Source organism: Tiliqua scincoides, chromosome 4, assembly GCF_035046505.1.
Source record: "Tiliqua scincoides isolate rTilSci1 chromosome 4, rTilSci1.hap2, whole genome shotgun sequence".
In the NCBI taxonomy this organism is placed as follows: Eukaryota; Metazoa; Chordata; class Lepidosauria; order Squamata; family Scincidae; genus Tiliqua; species Tiliqua scincoides.
The window spans coordinates 176,980,506-177,001,056 of NC_089824.1; the positions used below are offsets into that span (position 1 = coordinate 176,980,506).

At 42.6% G+C, this 20,551-nt stretch overlaps 1 protein-coding gene across 2 annotated transcripts in view; it reads left to right on the forward strand.

The window, feature by feature from the left end:
* TMCC2 (transmembrane and coiled-coil domain family 2) overlaps positions 1-12,182 on the forward strand; it is a 116,667-nt gene extending 104,485 nt beyond the window's left edge. For both annotated transcript variants that reach the window (XM_066625562.1, XM_066625563.1), the window contains 2 exons: positions 5,107-5,242; positions 7,875-12,182. In XM_066625562.1, coding sequence (XP_066481659.1) covers positions 5,107-5,242; positions 7,875-8,186 — 448 coding nt within the window. In that variant the 3' untranslated portion in view covers positions 8,187-12,182. The remainder of the gene's footprint in view (positions 1-5,106; positions 5,243-7,874) is intronic.
* The last annotated feature ends 8,369 nt before the right edge of the window (positions 12,183-20,551 follow it).

Consider the following 20,551-nt stretch of genomic DNA (forward strand, 5'->3'; position numbering starts at 1 on the left):
GTTCTTATGTTCTTATGTAGAATTGAATGGAACCAGAACCAAAAATTGGTACAGAGAGAAGGTTTCAGTGAACATAAAATCTCTGGGTAGCCTTGAGCCTGACCCAGAAATAAATGGGCAGCCGAATCCTATCTGGTGCTGAAATAGCTGCTTCTGTATCCTGTGTGGGCAAAGAGGCTGCCAGAACATTTGTTCCCTTATCCTGTGTTGAGTCCCAGCAGTCACTACAGGTCTACTCAGATCTACACCAGTTCAATCACTAGCGCAGATCCAAGGAGACCCATGTAAACCTCCAAAGTAGAGGAGGGGGTATAGGACCTGGCTGCAGCCTTTGCTGCCATCCCTGCCCCTGTTCCAAGCCTAAACCACCCCCCAAGTTGCCCTCCCCCTGCCCAGTTTCACTCCTCACTCCACCTTCTCCCCATCTTCCCCATGCCGCGGAATGCTTCCCCACTGCCAGACTTACCATCTTCTGCTGGCCACTCCTTCTCCCACCATCATGAGAGATCAGTGCCTGCCTGCGTTTGCCTCTGCACCAGTGACAAGTACTGCTGGACTGTCATGAAGTGCTTTACGACACTTTCACAATGTCTGTGACTGGCAGTGTGCACAAGAGCAGTGCTGCAGAATGGTAGGCTCAGGCCTTAGACACAAACATGGTAACTAGTTCAAAAGTGTTTGGTTATCAGATGCTCAGCTTGCAATGGTATGATGAACACCTTGTTTTCCTGGTTTTTATACTGTTGTATGCATTTTGTTTGTTGAAACTTTTAAAACATTCAAAAAACAGATTGAAAACTGTTGAGATGTGATCGTAAACTTGAGAATAGTTTTCTCAAGCTAAATAGCAATCTCTGTATTCATTTCTTAGAGTTGCATTGTACACTAAAGTGACGATATTGAGCATGAAATGTGTGTAAACTAGTTCATAGTGTTTGAACTAGTTGTCAAATCAGGTTTTTGAAGATAATGTCTGGGCTGGAACTGAACTGGAAAGTTTTAAAAAAAAGTGACAAGACTGAACTAGAACAAAACCCAGTTTTTAATTATGCAAGTCTCTAAGAGCCACCACGTACAGTAATAACAAAACAGAAAGAGAGAAGTGGTGTTTTTGAATGGGCCACCAGAGGCAGAAGGCCCTGGGGCAGAGCCCAATATTGGACCCCTATGTTGCTGTGGTGCATTCCTTTCCTTACACCACTGGAGCAATGAGATAGGTACTTCCTCTGGCCCTTGCAGCATTGAAACAGGAACAGCTGAACCACCACCTTCCAACCCTATGTAAATAGGCTTCGTGAGAGGAAAGTGTTGTAGAGAGGGAGGGGAAGAGAAAGTAGGAATGGCAGCAGTCCCTCAATTGAGCTAATTGCACTGTTGTCCTCAGTGCTGCCTGCCAGCTACTGCACACTGGTGACAGATATAATATCACAGAAAGAACTTATATTTTCCCCTGCCTCTCCATTTTTCGTTGCTCCCTCTCCAAGCAGTTTTTCAAGCAAAAAGGGGATCATTGGGCTATGGACATGCATGTAAAGTGCTGTCTGGGCCACAGCTGCCAGTCATCCAGTATACGGTAACAATAACCACACAACAGAGATCTACAGATGCATATGCATCTTGAGATGTAACCTTATGTGTAGGGGTATAGTGGGGGAGGCAAAGTGCTAGATCTTCATTTTATTTATTTATAAGATTTTTATACTGCTTTTCCAAACACTCAAAACGGTGTACAACAATAAAATTACAAAACCACATAATTAATAAAAACATTAAATAAAACCAATTAAAACACTACTAGAACAGATTAAAAGGTGTAACAACACCAATATAAAGAATTGAACTAATGTAATACTGCAGCCAATACCTATAGGTGTTAAATTAAAAAGGGATCCCTAAGTGGTTCCTCTCTCATCAAAAGCCGAGAGAAATATGTTTTTAAACCCTGCTGAAAACCATATATAGAGAGGGCTGTCCTTAGGTTCTCTGGATGCTGGTTCCAGAGATATGGTGCCACAATAGAAAAGGCCCTGCCGCCATCCCCATGGCTTCAAATGCTATTGGTATCCTAAATAGGGCCCCATCTGACAATTGTAGGGAGCATGCATGTTTTTATGGGGAAGGTGCTCCTTAGTCCTAGATTATGCAGGGTTTTAAAGGCAATTAGCAATACCTTGAATTGAGCTCAGAATGGACTGGGGAGCCTGTGTAGCTGCTGGAGCAATGGCATGGCAGAATCAGCTTGCCAAGCCACAATGACAAACTCGCCACATCCTCACTAACTGAATCTTCTGAAATATCTTGAAAGGTAACTCCATGTAGAGTGCATTACAGTAGTCTAGGCGAGATGTCTCTAGGGCATGGATCACTATAGCCAAATCCATCTGACTGGAGCTGTATGAAAACCACTCTGGCCACAGATGCCACTTCGCCATCCAAGGCCAGCTGTGGATCCAGGAGGATTCCCAGGCTATGAACCTGCTCCTTCAGAGGGAGCACTACCCCCATCTAGAGCAAGTTGTTACTTGCATTGTGGCCTTCTGAACCAGGAGAACTTGTTTTGTAAGGGTTTATGTTCAGTGTATTAGCCCTCCTCCAGGCCTCAGCCACCTCCAGGCAGTGCCCCAAGACTTTGATGGCCCCCGTGGAAGTTGGTGGAAAAGACAGAGCTCTTATAGCAGGAGTGCTGAAGTCATCAGCAGGAGTGCTCAGGTGCTACTTTTGAAATGTTTTTCAAAGGACCTTAGTCAAGAAGAAGCGCCATGCTCAGCATGAGGCAAACTGAGAAATTTGCCTAGGGGCATATGTTAATAACTGAGCCAGCAATATTGAACATAGTGGAACTTACTTCTAAGTAAACAAACATAGGCTTGCATAGAAGCCTATGTATGTACAAACATACATAGGAGAAGTTATCTGAAATATTTTTAATTTCATTTTTATACATTGGTTTTAAACCATTGTAACTCACTCCCAATAATTTGAGATGCAATGAGCTACCTCATTAAGGGCAAAATCCTAACCCACTTTCCAGCACCAACATAAGGGGAATGCAGCTTTGAGGTAAGGGAACGAACATTCCCTTACTTTGAGGAGGCCTCCATGTGTGCCACCCAACTATAGGATGCAGCACACGTTCCATTGGCACAGCTATGCCAGTGCTGGAAAATTGGTTAGGATTTGGACCTAAATGGAGTATGGTAGTTTCTAAGGAAGAATAAGTGACAAGAGAACACAATAATGGAGACATTTAATGTTGATTTTGTTACTGTAATTTTTGTATGGTCTTAGTGGGAGTGTGTCATGGTGAGTTCAAAATGTACCACGACGCCCCTGCATATAGGTCTGTAGGCAGTGTTAATTCCCAAAGGATTTAGACAAATAGTCCTAAGGAGCTTAAGTGCAATGAATGTGATTTCTCTTGTTTCGGGCTTTCCACTGAGTTTATGCTATGACTAATTCTTCTCTCTCTACACACAGCTTGTTCACATGAGCAGCTTTATTTGAAGTAGCAAATTTTCTCAGGTGGCAGAGAAAAATGCAGGAAGCTATAATATTTTTTTCATTAACACACCAGGTTGAATGGTAACACAGCCACAAATGCAGCCAAAAATATATGACTATAAAGAGCCCAACTATTCATGTGGTGACCTCATTTATTTCCTTTATTGCTGTTTTTAACTTGTGGGAGCTGATCTTGCCTTTTATTTTCGATCTTGATACAATAGCCAAGTCACTTTGACAGGGCTGTTTTAATGATTTACGATGTTAAAAGGAAAAAGAGCAACTGCATTGCAGAGAATGTGCAGAGCATTATTTTCTTGGGGTTTGTATCTACCATCTGTGTTCCTAACTTCTCAACAGGTGGTTGCTCTAGTGCAGAGGGCCCCAGACATCCAACTGCCAGGACCACATCACTCAGCCTTGCTGTTATGGCAGGCACTGGTGTTGGGGGGGGGGGGAGGCAAAGTGCTAAGTTTTTCAGGTGCCTGTGTAAAGCAGCCTCTCCTTCTCACCTTCAGAGCCATTCACAGTTGTGAAAGCAAAGCAGAGGAGACACCTTTAAAATGCTTTTGCAACCACAAATGGCTCGAAGGGGGAGGCGCTGCTTTACACAGGCGTTCAGGCACCTGAAAAGCTTAGCGTCCCCTATCCCCCAGAAAGCCAGTGCTGGCAGGTCAAGACATCATTTTAGCCCTAACTGATAAGGATTTTCCAAGCAATATTTGCAAAATAGCAGCGGTATTTGCAAGTGTGGGGCTGTGTGCAGTGTCTCTCTCTCTCTCTCTCTCTCTCTCTGCTGGACTCTCAGTGAAAGTGATCCAGCTCCACAGCTACTTCAGCCAGCAGGAGGAGGGGGGGTCTATGGTGGCTGGTGAGGGTAGAGGGAGAAGAGGATGAAGTAGGGGGCTCACATGTAATGTGACTGCACATGTAACAATGCTGCTAAGCCAGTGAGCACATCAACATGTGCTGGTGATCTAGATTTGGCCGTAGTTTAGAGCAACGAGATCATGGATTGTTTGTGAGTACACAAGACTGAAATTGATCTGCTTAATTTCTGCTTGTCAATAGGCTGCAAGAGAGAGTGGGTGGGTGAAGAAGCTCTTGAGCAAACCCTGAGCTGACTGTCAAAGGCTGAATGCATAGAAGCAAGAGGAGGGCTGGCTTTTGGGAAGAAGTCTGTGTCTTTCTTCTTTTGTTCCTGGACCAACAAACATACTTGGCTGTTAAGTGGAAATTGACTGTTGTTCCTCCCACGTGTTTCAGGCAGGCTGTCTTCTTTAGAACGTTGCTGGTTTTTTTCTGGAACAAAAAGATAATAAGAGTTATCCACAAGTTCGCTTTCTTGTTAAAGGCTTTCTCTATTTATGTCCTTTCAAAATGTATACCCTGCACTTCTCCCAGAATTCAGGGCAGTTTTCAATAAGAGCACTTAAAAACACTGAGATCAATATCAATAATAGTAAGAGACAGTCAACGTTTTTCTTTTTTGAATCTGACCTGGGACAGGATGTGGCTTCCTGACTGACACACAAGTTGATGTGCGCAACTCAGGGTTCTCACCTGTTGCATGTTTACTGTCTCTCTTTCTCTCCCATTACCCAGATATGAACGTCTGGAAGAGCAGCTGAATGATCTGACAGAGCTTCACCAAAATGAGATGACCAATCTCAAGCAGGAACTGGCCAGCATGGAGGAGAAAGTGGCTTACCAATCCTATGAGAGAGCGAGGGACATTCAGGTATGGGGATTTGTGAAATGCTTCCACAGGTGATCAAACAACCACTTGATTGCATTTATTTACATATTCTTCTCCTTTTAAAGAACCCAGAATAGCTTGAATACAGATCCCAAATGGAATAAACTGAGGTCCGGTCAGACCTTCAACTGAATGTTTGTACAGTGCCTGGATTTTGTGCTTAATAACCATGTTGTGTACCTTCAGATCATTCCCTGTGCATAGATTTCTTTTGTATATGGGGAAAGCAAGGGGTCTGAAAATATGTTTCTTGTATCCCAGAGGGAGAAGAATGGGACTTACTGTATATTTGAAGGAGGGAGAGTTTTACTTCGAAACTTAGCTTTGGGTCATCTCTCTGCAATCCATTCTCTTCTGTCTTTCATTACCATGCCTACACATTGTGTTCTTTTTGTGTTAGAAAAATTATGTTATCCTCATAACCTGGCCAACCCATGATGCTCTCCTGTATTTCATATAGTTACTTGCCAAAGAGCACACAGAATTGACCCAGGCTTAAAGAGGTTGCTTAAGCTCACGGCACAGTTATTTGAGGCTCAAAGGAAAGGACTCAGGCAGTGACATTTTAAGTAATGGATAGAAACTCCAGTTTGTACGATCATTCTTGCTGCTATGGAAACTGAGGCAAGGAGCATGTCAGCTCAGTTACAAAACTGGAAATAAAACTCAGGCCTGAAGAGCTGTGGTTTATTGCTACACCCGCTCTGTCACACAGTATTAACGGCACCTGGGCAGTGCTCTGTTGTACTTTGTTGTTGTCCTCTTTTGAGTAGAACGTTGTAATGTCCAATCTCATGTATGAAATGCTTCCAGTTGAGAATGGTCAAATGTGTCCACTATAGAGTTAGTATTCTTCTGCCCCCATGTGGCAACGTGGGAAACATTATGGTGTGACTAATTGAATTTGATACACAGAAGAAAAGACAATATAGTTTAACGTGTATGGCATACATTTGGAACCCAAAAGCCACACACCTTCATTAATGTTTTGTAGAGACATTTTTTTTTACTAATACAGCTACACTGGCACTCTATTTATCACAAATGAGTGTGCCCAGCCCATCCTGTTGCGCCACCTGTTTGTTCCAATCCCATTATAATTATTTTCTCCGATATATGTGGCACATTGATGAAAACCTATCTTGTTGGCTCTCTGGAAGGCCTTAGGGTTGCACACAACTTGTCTTGAGCTGTGCCCCAGCTATTCCGCTCTCCATACATTTCTGTGGTGCCTATCCACAATGGGCAGAATGTTTTCTTTCAATGGGGAAAAGTCTTTGCTTATATTTTTAAACAATGTAAGGTAATTGTATACTATTAAATTGCAGGGATACTGTTGCATTTGCTTAGTTTTTTTCTGATATTAATTAGTTTAAATTGTTTCATTTCATGAAGTTTGTAGTTTTTCATGCAAGATTCCTCTGGTTGAGGCAGGGTAAAAATATTTTTAAGTACTGTCGATAAACATCTTAAAACAATTCCAAGTATTCCATCAAAAATAATTTCTAACTAAGTGCAGCTTTGAATTTGTTTGATTCTAAAACCGCATTAAGTGTGATCTAGTAATTAAATAGTTCAGTTCAAATATTTCTGGCTACTGGGAATAACTTTTTGAGATATATATACAGACTGTTAGTTTAGCATGACACATGTTTTTAATCTAGTTTACTAAATGTGCATCAAATCCACAAACCAGATCCAAGTCAATGTTGAACATTAGAACAGTGTTTCTCAGACTGTGGGTTAGGATCCACTAGGTGGGTTGCAAGCCAATTTCAGGTGGGTCCCCATTCATTTCAATGTGTATTTTATTTTTAAAATATTAGACTTGATGCTACCATGGTATGTGACTGCATCTGGGGAAATGTGACAGATTTGTACTTTTAACAGTCTTCTAGGTATATGCTTTTAACAATGATAGTCAATAGGGTCTTACTCCTGGGTAAATGTGACTAAGATTGTAACTTTTGGGTATATGGGGAATTTTTTTTTTTTAAAACAGATCAGCAACTACTTTGTAGGGTTAGGAAAGTTCTTTTTTATTTTAAACAAAAATTTAAAGTTATTGTAACCAAATTAATTTGGTTTAATTTTGTAGTATGGGGGTGTTAATTTTCCTGCTTGATGCCGTCACCTGGAAGTGACAGATGTCACATGGAAGCGGCTAGGACATCACTTCCAGGTTAATGACATCACTTTCGGTGGGTCCCTACAGATTTTCATTCTAAAAAGTGAGTCCCAGTGCTAAGAAGTTTGAGAACCACTGCATTTGAAAATTGAAATATCTGCAAAATGTCAAAGAAAATGTTCAACTTTTTCTGGAAAACCTACTGCCAGCTATTAGTCAATTTTATGTTGTCCCTTGCCCTCTCTTTAGTTGCAGAAGGCACCGATGACATAGATGAAGTGAGGAAAACCTTCCTCACCCCATGGGCCACAACAGAGATATCAGAATAGAATGGTGCAATGTGCTGCTGTATTCAGGCTTGTTGGCTTGAGTACCAGCACAGTAGTACTAGCACAGTGTGAAGTTTGCTGCTGTGAAGGGAAGGAGCTGCACCAGAGGCTTTGCTCCACTGAACTAATGTGGGTTCCCTTTCTGTTTCTCCCACAGGAGGCTGTGGAGTCCTGCCTGACTCGTGTCACCAAGCTGGAACTTCAGCAGCAGCAGCAACAGGTAGTGCAACTGGAAGGAGTGGAAAATGCCAATGCCCGTGCCCTGCTGGGCAAGTTCATTAATGTCATCTTGGCCTTGATGGCTGTGCTGCTGGTCTTTGTCTCCACCATTGCCAATTTCATCACACCTCTGATGAAGACCCGCATGCGTCTCCTGAGCACCACCTTGCTCATTCTTTTTCTCTTCCTACTTTGGAAGCACTGGGACTCCATCACCTATCTCCTGGAACATGTGCTGCTCCCTAGTTGATTCCCTGGCCAGTCAGATGCCAGGGCGACTGGAGCACTTACGGAGGAAAGGCAAACCTGAGGACACTTCCAATTCAGTTTCTTTATTAATTTGGAGTATGTAATCCTCACTTGCTTCCCTTGCACAGCCATCGTTATTCACATACAACACCATCTCCATACTAGGGAGTGTAGTTTTGAGGCTAAGCAACTCTGTTGAGATGTTTTTGCAATGGACTGCAGGATGGCAAGTGCAGTCTGCAAAGAGCACCTTCTGCAACATCTTAGCTTTCCTTTGAAAGCAGTGGAGGTGGCAAAGCTTTGTATGCAGATTAGAATGGTATTCTCTAGAGAACAGTTGTTTGGTTTTTTTCTTCCTGAGAAGGAGGTGAAAGCTCATTCATGGGCACTGAGATTACATGTGAAGTCAAAGGTTCAGACTTACTTGAAAATCCTTGCCCCTTAGGAACATGCACAGAATAGATGGAGTAGTATGTACATATCACACCAGCTTATCCAAGCTACATTGCTACTTACTTTCCACTCATGTAGAATAGCTGATATGCCAGAGGCATAGCTGGGCATAGTGTTATGATGGATTTGTCATTCTAGCTGATGGTTTTACCTGTTCAGTAAAGCCCAACAGATAAAGCATCTGAGGAGAAAGCATCTACCACCCTGGAGCAAGTGCAACACTTTTGGTTGGCTTTCTTTTTTTCATTTTTCTTTTTTTTTCTTTTTTTTGCTTTTGTTTGATATCTTCAGGGACTTACAGGAAATTCTGACATTGCATCTGCAAATCTCGCAATCTTTGCAAAATTTGTGTGTGCGTGTGTGTGTGTGTGTGTGTGTGTGTGTTACTGTATTGATTTCACAGTTTCCTTCTCTGAATCCAGCAATGGGTAAAACATCTGTTGCCTTCACATCTTCCATATCCCTAAAGAAAATACATCATAGAAAGGATTCTTTAAAAATGCTTTAGTAGCACTAAATCCTCAGTCTGTGCAAATTAATGAAGCTTCAGTTGATGGCACTGCTTCATCAAATTGTACTGATCAAGATTTCACCCATTGATTGCTCAAGGATACCATCCTCCATCTCTGAATACTTGAGGGATAATAGAATAAGGTGGAGATGAACAAAGTCAGTGGGATGCAGAATCAGGCCTTTCAGGGGAAATTTCCTCATAAAAGGGAAAGCCACTGAACACCTCTGCCTCCTATGGATCTTGCTGTGTTTCTTAACTTTCTATTTCATCCTTGCAACCATGTTATTTTACAGGACAGCTGTCAGGACATGATACATTTTTTAAAGATTCAAGGGAAATGGTATAGCTGAGGAATTCATGCCTAGTGATGTCTTGGAACTGTGCATATATAGTTATTCTTGATTGCGCAAGGGAAGCTTAATCGGAAATAGGCTCAGGTGGTTAATGAAGGAATGCTGCAAGGGATGGACCAGAATTATATTCTTCAGTACAGATCTGCATGTGAAGTGGAAGAGTCCTGAGCTGGTACAGTGCACTGTTCCATTGCAGATTCAAGGTGGGGGAGTCACGTTTTCAATGCTGGTTTATGCTTTTTTTTCCTTTTCTTTTTCTTCCTGCAAGTAGAAAACTAGTAAAGAAAGGAAGGAGAGGCTGGGCTAGACGACCCTTTTTGATGAACTTCTTTTCTTCTTGCCAGGGTTTTTCTTATTTTACATGGGGTTTTCAAAAAATGGAATTCCTCACGTGAAGTCTGAAGTGGTACATTCCACAATACACCTTAGGACTTTTACGATTTCATTCTATTATACATGTCAGTTTAACCTCCTGTGTGTTATGAACATGTTTGTGTTTGTTTTGCGCTGGTAAAAAATTTAGGGAGTTGCTAAACAGTTATACAAACAAGGAAAGGGATTGTAGGCCACGAAGCAGCAGACTTCATGCGTCAGCCCTTTGTATCTTCTGATTATTGAAACCCATAAGGATCTGCACTTTTTGACAGTTTCCATCTCATGTAAATAGGATCTAGGACTTGTCAGATTCCATACAGGACAGAGCATTTCTGCCATTTAATTTTTGTATGGAAAGAAGAATTTTGGCAGGAGCAGCTCCCGCCCCCATAACACTACAATAGAGGAAGCTTCATCTTCTCTGACATTCTTCTCTCTTTTAATCAGTAAAAGCAGTGTGACCATGTCTGCATTAAAAGACAGAGTGGTGACCTCTTTCTTCCTTCATCCTGGCCCTTTCTCTAACCTGCTTGAAAGTCTTTCTTCTTCAAATTAAATCATTGCAGATTTTTCCACTATACTAGCTATGAGATTCCAATAGATAGGGTGCCTAGTTTTCAAACCCAGACACCTGACCTTGACTCTGATATACTTCATTGTCTCCCTCCTAGCATCTAAAAATGGAGAGAGATAGCTTAAGGTTGATGTGAAAGCAACGGAGTCTCAGTAGAACCTACATTTCCACTACTGTTGTGGCAGGTTGGCCTGAGATTTGCCATCTAGAATTCATTGCTGTTTCTTAAGGAGGCATCTGCTGACAAAATTCCAATCTGTATAAGCACTTTTCTGTGATCTGCCCTGAATAACCCTTGGTGATGTGAAGACCCCCCCCCTCCTTTCTTTTATATATCTATTTATTTATTTTACATATTTTCTTAAAAGAGTCAGAAAATCAACATACTTTCTTGGTCAATTATGAAAGAGCTGGTTTTCTAGTGGGATGTGCATGGATAATTTATTTAATGATGACTGGATGAACGTTGGATGAGTTGGAAATGAGTTGGCATTGTCACGTTTACAATAATACTGTCAAATATACAGGCCATTCCAAAGCATAAAGTAGTAAAATGGATTTGGGCCACCCATCCACAGTGAAAATATAATTGGTATATACAATTGGGGCCTTCTATGTTTAGCATTGACCTGCCACCAGCCCTGATCCATCCCCATGTCTCCAAGTAATGGATGAGACAGGGTTAACCACTGCTGTAGTGGTTAGAGTTGCAATTAGGGGAATGGGGGTAGAAATGCTGTTACTTTGTAAATGGGGCTAGATGGGGACTGGCATGCCTGTTTTGCACAGCATGGGGAAAGCATAGTCAACCAAGATTCTGATTATTCCTAATCTTTTTCTTGCACCCTGTTTATGCCCATCAATTTTCCTTCCCTCTGCCCCAGCTTCTGTTTTGATACGATTGATTTGATATTTTTCAATAGTACTTTCATAGACTGGTGGAAGAAGGGCTGGGTAACTTTCCCAGGCTTGTGAGCACCAAAAACAAACAGTTGCAATAGTCCTTTGTGGCCTTAGAATCATGATCTCATGGTTTATTTACTGATCTAAATTCAACTGACATAGTTCCTCTATCCTCTTCTCAGCCTTAACATGAATAGGTGTGGCACATGGCCATACATTATGTTTCATGGGAAGTATAAATCAAAACTAGTTTAGGATTATTTCATGCCCTCAGTCCACCCCCATTGCAACCACGTGCATTGTGTATGGAGGATTCACATGTCCACAGCTGCAAGTTAATGCCATATTTGCACTTGGTGGAGTTCAGTCCCTTTCAGTGAAACCTCAACAGAAGCAGTGCTTGATCTGCCCCTCAATTAATGATTGGAAAATTGTGGTTGGCACCTTCATGTGATCATTGCAGTCATATAATTAAGCCTCTGATAGCATGAAAGATGTTTCTTGTGAATTGGCTGCTAGCAGTTTCATATCCACTGTGTATAGAAAAACCACACGTTTTTACAATGCTATGGTCCTAGCCCTTATCACAGATTTGAATTTTGCAAGACTGTGGTCTTCTATCACAGAAGGAGCCCACTCCATGGAATAACCCTTTTCTGATACTGTTTGATTGTATTTATTATGTATGTTTGAATCCTGTCCTTCTTCCCACCCCTTGATATTTACATCTATTTCCCATTGGGAAGCCCATACAACAGAAGGTCTGATTTCATTTCACTATATTTTTCCATTCACTTTTTCAAATAAAAGGAGTTTTAAAACATTGGCAAGAGAAAAGGTCCTTTATTCTTAACTCTTGTGGTGGCACCATTTACGAAAGAAAAAGAAAAAAATGTTTTCCCAAGAGGGTCATTACAGTGTATCAGATGGTGGATTGGAAAGAAGCTACTTTGCCTCAATCATATTGTCTCTTATCAAGAAGCTTTGTGATGTGTGGACAATGAACACTCAAAAGCAAGAAGGGGGCTGAGTGGATCTAGTGGTTAGGGGAAATGGAGCTTCATTTGGCCAGATAGTGCTTTGTCCCTTCTCACAATGAACTAAAGCAGAATTAATAATGTATTTACTAAGCATGCATAATAGATGTTGCCATAATGGACAGTTTTAATAGAGAATATATGCAACCATGGCTCAGATTGTTGAGATCTTACAAGGAGCAGTCAAAACAGCTGTCTCAACGTTTAGAGTCCAAAGATAGCCACTCTCAAGGAATGCAAAGTGCAAAGTCATAAAGGCACATGACATGTGAAGACACAGTGCTGAAATTATGGAGAGTGGGGTGGGGATAGGAGAGAGCTCTTAAGGAGGCCTACAAACCTCAGCATTCTCCAATTTTAGTCAGATCATGAGTCCTCTGTAGCCTTCTAAAAAACAATAGTGTAGGGGGCCATCACAAAAGGTAGGGTAGCTACAATTTCCCCTGTAATGTGAACACTGAGAAAAGTCTACTGCCTGGTCACAGACACTGCTGACCCAACCATGTAGCAACCAGATGTGGCTTGCATCAGCAGCAAATGGCAGGGGAAGACAAGGGGGCTGGTGGATTTGGCGTGTCCTTCACCATGAGTATGCCACCACCACCACCTTCCTCCAGCCTAACACTGATCTGCTTCCTTACTGTGGTCCTCACACAGTCTTCCCAAACCTGGAAGTGTGGGACTTCTGGTTTTATTTAAGCGATTGTACCAACAAAGGAGCTCCTTTGCTGGCACAGGCCACAATCCTAACCCATTTTCCAGCACTGACATAAGGGCAATGCAGCTCTGAGGTAAGGAAACAAACATTCCCTTACTTTGAGGAGGCCTCCATGAGTGCCACCCAACTGCAGCACATGTCCCACTGGCACAGCTATGCCGGTGCTGGAAAGTGGGTTAGGACTGCGCCCACAATCGCTTAAATAAAACCAGAGCTCCTTTGTTCCTGCAGTTCCTTAAATAAAACTAGGAGTCCCACATTTCCAGGTTCAGGAAAGCTGTGCAAAGGGTAAAGTGAGGAGCTTTTTTAAATGGCACCATGGCATTGGGAGACGGTGTTGGGCGGTGTCCCCTGTTGCACAGTCCTTGGTCCCAGAGGTGTTGGATATGTTGAAATTCTCACAGAATGTAGCAAAAGTGAGTGTGAAAGCAGCTCAAATGCCGCTTCTGAAATACACAATGTTCCTAGAAGTTCAGCTTTCTGCTGTCTGTTCTTGAATCTCACCCATCCTGTCAGCACCACAGCAATGTGATAGCCCTCCAACAGTCTTTTCAGTGGCCCTATCCTGAAGACACTGAAAGTCTTGCCAGTGGTCCTCTCTCTTTTTGCAACTTCTAAAGAGTAACTCCCTACACATAAGGCTCTTTTTATTGCTCTTTTCACATGAAATTCTTTATTTTTGATTTTTAATTATTGCAGTACTGGACTGCAGTCTGCCTTGCCCCACTGAGAAGCTTTCACATTATGTTAAATAAAATGATATGGAAGGTGAACGAGACTCAACAGCAAGGCCAGCTTGTGCAAGGGGGGCCTGGAATGTTGGGGTCAGTCCTGGCATTTTTCTGTAATAGGAGTGTGGGATATTTTTAAGTCACTCGTAAGTGATAGGGTCTCCTGATACTTAGGTTGAATTTCAACTCTGTCCACTTGACCTAGTGAGACACTGAATCAGTCTGAAATACAAGCCCAGGGAGCTTTGGGCAGGAATGACCAGGCCCAGGTAGTACAGAGGCACAGTTTGTGTGAACAAAAAGAGGAAAAGGGGGAAGAAACTTCCAAACAACTTCCCTTTCTTCTTTGCCCCTCCTTTTATCCTGGCTTGTGTGAACACCAGCACCTCCACATGTGCACACTTATCACAACTGCTGCAAAGGCAGTAGCAGTCCTGGAAGGCTGTCACTGCCTAAACTGGTCCTACGTGTGTTTTATTTTATAGGCTTGCTACCCAACTGGATTATTGCAGTTAGGAAATATGGGACAATGCTGTCATTCACAGGGAGGCCTTTTAAAAAAAAAAAAAAGTTTACTTGCTAAATGTGTAGCTTTCCTTGCTTCAAGGAATGTGGGGGAATGGTTTTGCTTCGCAACCACCATAGTGAAAGTCTGGGCCCTGCAAGGGCCTTCCAAGGGAGAGCTTCCCATGCTTTGGAAAGCATTTGCATGACTAGAAAAGATGGTTGATTACTGCTTGATTATAGAAAAGGTGACAGACCTTAAGGCACTGGTATAACATAACATAATCGGGCAGAAGGACACAGCATTCTGCCCTAACCAAACAACTTTAGAACGGTACTTTTGCAAAAGAACAAGTCACAGTCACCCAGTCTAAATCAGAAAGAAATATGTACAACCTTCAAAATCCATTAGTTTCTATATAATTAGTGGAATCTCTTCAAGTAAAGGCAATTCTAGGTATAACTGGTTGAACCCATTGAGGAAATTTGAGAGATGAAATTCAGGTGTGATTTGGCAAACAGACCTGTTCCTGTCATAGAGTGATTCTGAGAACACAATGATTCTGTTTCAAGAAAGGTAAGGTCTATCTGTGTGTGTGTGAGAGAGAGAGAGAGAGAAAGAGTGAGTGATTGATTGATTCTTTTGGTACATTGCTGCAGCTCATAACACCAATTTACAGTGCAATCCTAGGCATGTCTACTCAGAAGTAAGCTCCATTGAATTCAATGAGACTCCCAGGTAAGTGTACATAGGATTGAGGCCTTAGTTCCTTATCTGGTCAGTTTCCAAAGGGCTTTCAAAGTGACACCACCTGCTTTGCCAGAGGGTGTGAGATCTTGTTGGCATCCTTCAGTCTCAGAAGACTATGGCATCGCGCTCTGAAAAGTGGTTTTCAAAGTGGTTTTCAGAGTTTTCCTTCTCTCAGATGAGCTGCCTTCCCAGGCTAACGAGTCCCATCTACACGGTGGCTGTTTAGTCGCCTCTTACAACAAGTACAGCCAAACGGACAGCCTATTCTTATCCCCAGCCCCAGGGGAATGTATCACATTCCTTTCCAACCCATTCCTTGGAAAGGTGTGAGAATACTGATACAGAAGCATGGGAAACAGATAAGAAATGGCAGTTCCCTAGTTGTCTTAAGCAAAACCCTTCCTTAAAATTATTTGGAGGAAGTGACAACATACAGATGGGATCAAATTATCCCCTTCAGTAGTGCTTCAAATAGTTGTGCAGAAGGGAGAACTCCAGCTGATGCAACTTCTCCCCCTAAGAATGTTGCGTTAGTCCAAAAACATATGAAGCTGTCTAACTGTTGTTCCATCTTGTTCAGTGTTGCCTATGCTGCCAGTAGCAGCTATCCAGGATTTCAAGTAAGAATTTTTTTCCTAGATGCCTGGGATTGACCTGGCCCTTTCTGCATGCATACCATGTCCTCCATCACTGAGCTGTGGTCCCCTCCAGGAGCCTTGTCTGCCAAAGTTCATGCTCCTACTACATGCCTTTGAAAAGCACAAGAACTCCTTCCATATAGAATGTGACTATTCTATAAGTAGGGGATGTGAGCAGAGCTGAATTGGTCCTTCACTACAAAAGCTTTGCCTGGGACAGCTGTGGGGGCTTCTGTGTTTGGCAGTTTCTTTCCATGTTTAGAACTGGGACTGAACTGGAAAGTGCCACCCTCAGCAAGTTTCATTAGCTCTTCCATTTACAATGCTAAAAATAACAGCACCAAGAAACCAAACTCTCCCTCTGTTGCCAGGCATGAGTAAAAGCAATCATTTCTGCACATGTGCTTTGTAGGAAGATGACCTGCTTCCTAGCATATGATCCAACTCCAGATGTTCAGCATTCCTTCTTTCTTCTGAAGATGGAGCTGGTAGATGTCAGCTGGGTGCCAATTAATGAGGTCTACAGGTTGAGCCAGGAAAATCTGGGATTGTGTCCTCATGGAACATTTAATATCTTTTCCTGTTCATGAATGGCATGTCATAGATCATCACTCTGCCCAAGATAACCAGGAGGACAGTGGGTAGGAGAGCAAAAAGGGTAAATTAAGAGGCAAAGGTGCACACTAAGAAACACATCTATTAATTTAAAATCAATGAGGAAGCCACTTCAAATACAGCAACTACTAGAATTCTGATTTTATTGAAATCTTGCCTTGGCTGGAATAATTCCGCTTCTCCAATGGAGTCATCCATTGAATTACGCTTGCTAAAAGACCATGCCTTAAGGCAACAACCTGAATGAGGCTGGATACTATCCCGCATTTCTGCTTTGTGTGCCTGGTCAACAAATATACAAAGCTTCCTACAGTCTTCTGGACCGCAGGAAGCTTTGTATATTTGGGCTCCATTGCTGATTATTTATTTCTGTCAGTACATTATCTAGCTGTGTTTGCAAGCCGGTACAAAACTATCTTTAATTGTTTTTCTTGAAAGTTACTTACAAGGAATGGGTTGGAAAGGAAATGTGATCTTATTTTATACAATTCAGTGTGTATAAATGAAGAAGTTAAATAAACTTTCCAACTGAAACCACGGCAAAGCATATTCCCTTTGCTCTTTTGTTGAAAATTATCTATTTAAACCCATAGTTGAACTGCATCATGGTTAGTGTGATATCGTTGTGCCCAGATGTCCTGCGATGGTCACCCACTGATACTGCAGTGGTTCTCACATAGTTAGCATCAGGACCCACTTTTTAGAATGAGAATCTGTCGGGACCCACTGGAAGTGATGTCACAACCAGAAGGGACATAATCAAGCAGGAAACTTTTTACAATCCTAGGCTGCAATCCTACCCACACTTACCCAGGAGTAAGTCCTATTTACTATCATTGTTTATATACATAGTAGCTTGTTAAAAGTACAGGTCTGTAACATGTATGTCACATGCAGTCAGCATCAGGTTTAATATATTAAAAATAAAGCAATGAAATGAATGGGGATCCACCTGAAATTGGCTCACAACCCACCTAGTTGGTCCTGACCCACAGTTTGAGAAACACTGGTCTACTGGATGCAACATGAATGACGCAGCCAAAGGTTGCTGCTGAGATTGGTGAGGCAAGGGAACAAATGTTCCCTTACTTTGAGTAGGCCTCAGTAACTACCCTCCCATCACAGGACACAGCACACACCCCATTTTCACAGCTACACCAGTGCTGGAAAGTTGGATAGGATTTGGCCCTCAGTCTTTTTCTTTAAGGGAGGGGTATTTTCTGCAATACCTTGGCTTGTTATCCAGTCTTAGATCCCTGTTCCAATAGAGATGTGTAATATATTAATTCCCTTAAAACCAGCACCATTGGTAACAGGGGAATTGCATGATTAAATGTGCCTTAGAAAAATAGAAAACACTTCCTACATTTAGAAAATGAGATGCAGGGAAGAGAGTTTTTACCTGGTATTTTCCCTCCTGTACTAGTTTTGTATGAACTGGGGTTTCTTTTTAGATGGAGAAACATCCAACCATGCGATGCCCTGTCTGTAATGACAGAGCAGAAACAATTTGCCAGTTCAGCTGCAAACCAGATCTCTGAATATTTGAAAGCAGTTCAAAACTTTTGGAGGTCTAGGAGGATTCATTGGTTGCAAACCGACAAGCTCAAGGGAAGAGATGGAAGCAGAACCTTTCCTCCAGCATAGAAACTGCAAATGGACCCTAAGTGCTGTTGCAGTGACTGCTCTATGGAAGTGTACTCAGTACTGCACATAGGCCTGGAAGGGCCAAAGAAGAACTTGCATCTTCTTGAGCAACTGATGGTTTGCATTCCCACCTCTGGATTTTGAGCAAATTTTCTTTTCACCCTTAAGGAAGATTATTCAGAATTTGCTACTTCTGCCACTGCAGTATTGCAATGGGAATAATGACATATGGTGAAATATAGACAGAGTGTGGTGTAGTAGTAGTAAAATGTTGGGAAGGTGCAGATTTAGATCCCTGTTCAGCCATGAAGCTCACTCAGGGACTTTGAGACAATCACTATCTCTCAACCTAACCTGCCTCACTAGGTTGTTGTGTTGATAAAATGATGATGGCAGGGGAGTTTACTGAGCTTCTTGTAGCGGGAGGATGAAAATATAATTAAAGCCCACTTCAACACCTCCTTTAAAGGTGCATGAGACCTCTCAGAACCTGGCCATGTGACCATGTACATGCTTCTAAAACTTTGGGTACTGTGGGTACTAGCTTGATTGGTTTTGATGACAAAAAGTTGAGTCACACTATTGATTCATGCCATTGTCTCTACTTTAAATCATGGAGGGCCTGTTTTATAAGCACACAACTTGCATGTGCTTTGGAAGAAACACAGTGTATCAGCAGCATTGGCTTGTGAGACCCAGAAACAATCTGAATCTGGCATGTGCAGGGCCCCTGATGATTGAGAAAACAGCAAGTGATTAAATTATTCTCAAGTTACAACTTCGGAGATGTGCAAGATGTTACTGTCATACACCAGTATTGGGGGAAGAGAGACTACCATTCAACATATTTATTCAGAAGTAACTCCCACTGACATGTTCAGTCACATGTACACAGAGGCATAGGACTGGTTGCCCAGTCCAATGCAGGGCCTATGGCAGCAGTTCTTGCAATCTGCTGTCATAAGTCCTGTTAGTGGTGTGAAAGGCATGCCATTGTTGTACACAATTGAGCTGCCTGTGCAGACAACCAGAGGCTCTGTGCTTCTGCCAGTGAATCCAGGATGCCCAATGAAGCAGGTACAATGATGGCAGAGGCAGGCAGGGAGTGGTTCAGGGGAGGATCAGGACAGGGATTGGGATACAGGGATAGAGATACAGGGAGATTGAGGGACTGAGGATGGGAGCAGGAGGGAAAGGATCTCAGCAGACTCTGTGCATGCCAAGACCTATGCCCCCTTCTCAGCCCACACCTGCCCCCTGACTCTCCTTGGACTTCCGTCAGCAAAAGAGCTGGCATAGGTTCAAGGAGACCCTTGATGGCCAGATGGCCTATAGAAAGGTAAGTAAAGGTGCCATCTGGTCACCTTCCCCCCTCCCCCAATTGCATGCAGTGTGCTCTCTGGCAGTCTCTGGCAGCCCAATCCTAACTTGCACTGGAACAGGCAAGTATCCAGTGCAAGGCAAGGAGAGGCTTTTTCCCTTACCCCGGGGAGAGCTACAGCAGCCCCAATGGGGCTACTCAAATCTGACTCACCTAAAGAGGTGGTGCAAATCCAAACCGCCCAGGACTGCCCTGGGTCAGCCAGGAACGGGGCTAGCATCCAGCATAAGTGCAGGATCCTGGCCCCACCTACTGCTTCCTGCCCGCCTACCCCCGGGAACCAGCCATCAAAACTGTCTGGAATAACCAGATCTTCATCATACGACTATTCCCTGCCCAACAAGAGTGTTTCAGGACTGGTGGACTTCCTTGGGGAAGGCATTGTAATGGAGCCATGACCAAAAGACCCACCTGCCAACTCTCACAAAATGAGTGTATGGAGGGCACATGTGGGAAGAAGTGATCTTTAAAATGCCCAGATACCAAACTGTTTAAATCTAAAACCAAAACAACATGAACAATTCAATTGAAAAACAATTATTTAGTAAACGAAAAGACCTAAAAATCACCCCTCCAAAAGAAAAAAAAATCACAAAATAACTCATAGAGCAGGAATGTCAAAAACAAAGCAATAAACCAATCACATGCTCTAATGTCAGCCTGAACAAATGAGTCTTCAGACAGAATTAAAAACAGTATAAAGAGGGAGCACAGCATCTGCCCTGAGACAAGGTGATCCACACTCTGGGTACTACAATAAAGATAAGGATCTCTCCTGCACACCCATGAAAGATACTTCAGATCATTGCAGGACACAGAGCAAGAACTGTCCAGGTGATCCATGAGAGAAGCCTGGCCCATATGAAGGCAAATGCGCTCCCATATTTATACTATATGTGCATTTTTGCAATACATAGTGCAAAAATACATAGTGCAAAAATTTGAATCATGATTGACAAGAAATAATTTCAAAATGATTGAAAGAAAGCCTAGGACTGCTGTAAGTCCAGGACACAATTATTTCAGGACACTGATGCTCTTGTATAGTCTCTTTGGGCCCCACAGTCAACAAGACCTACGGGCTTCAGTCTATAGCAGGGGTGTCCAAACATTTTGGCAGGAGGGCCACATCATCTCTTTGACACTGTCGGGGGGCCAGGAAAAAAAAGAAT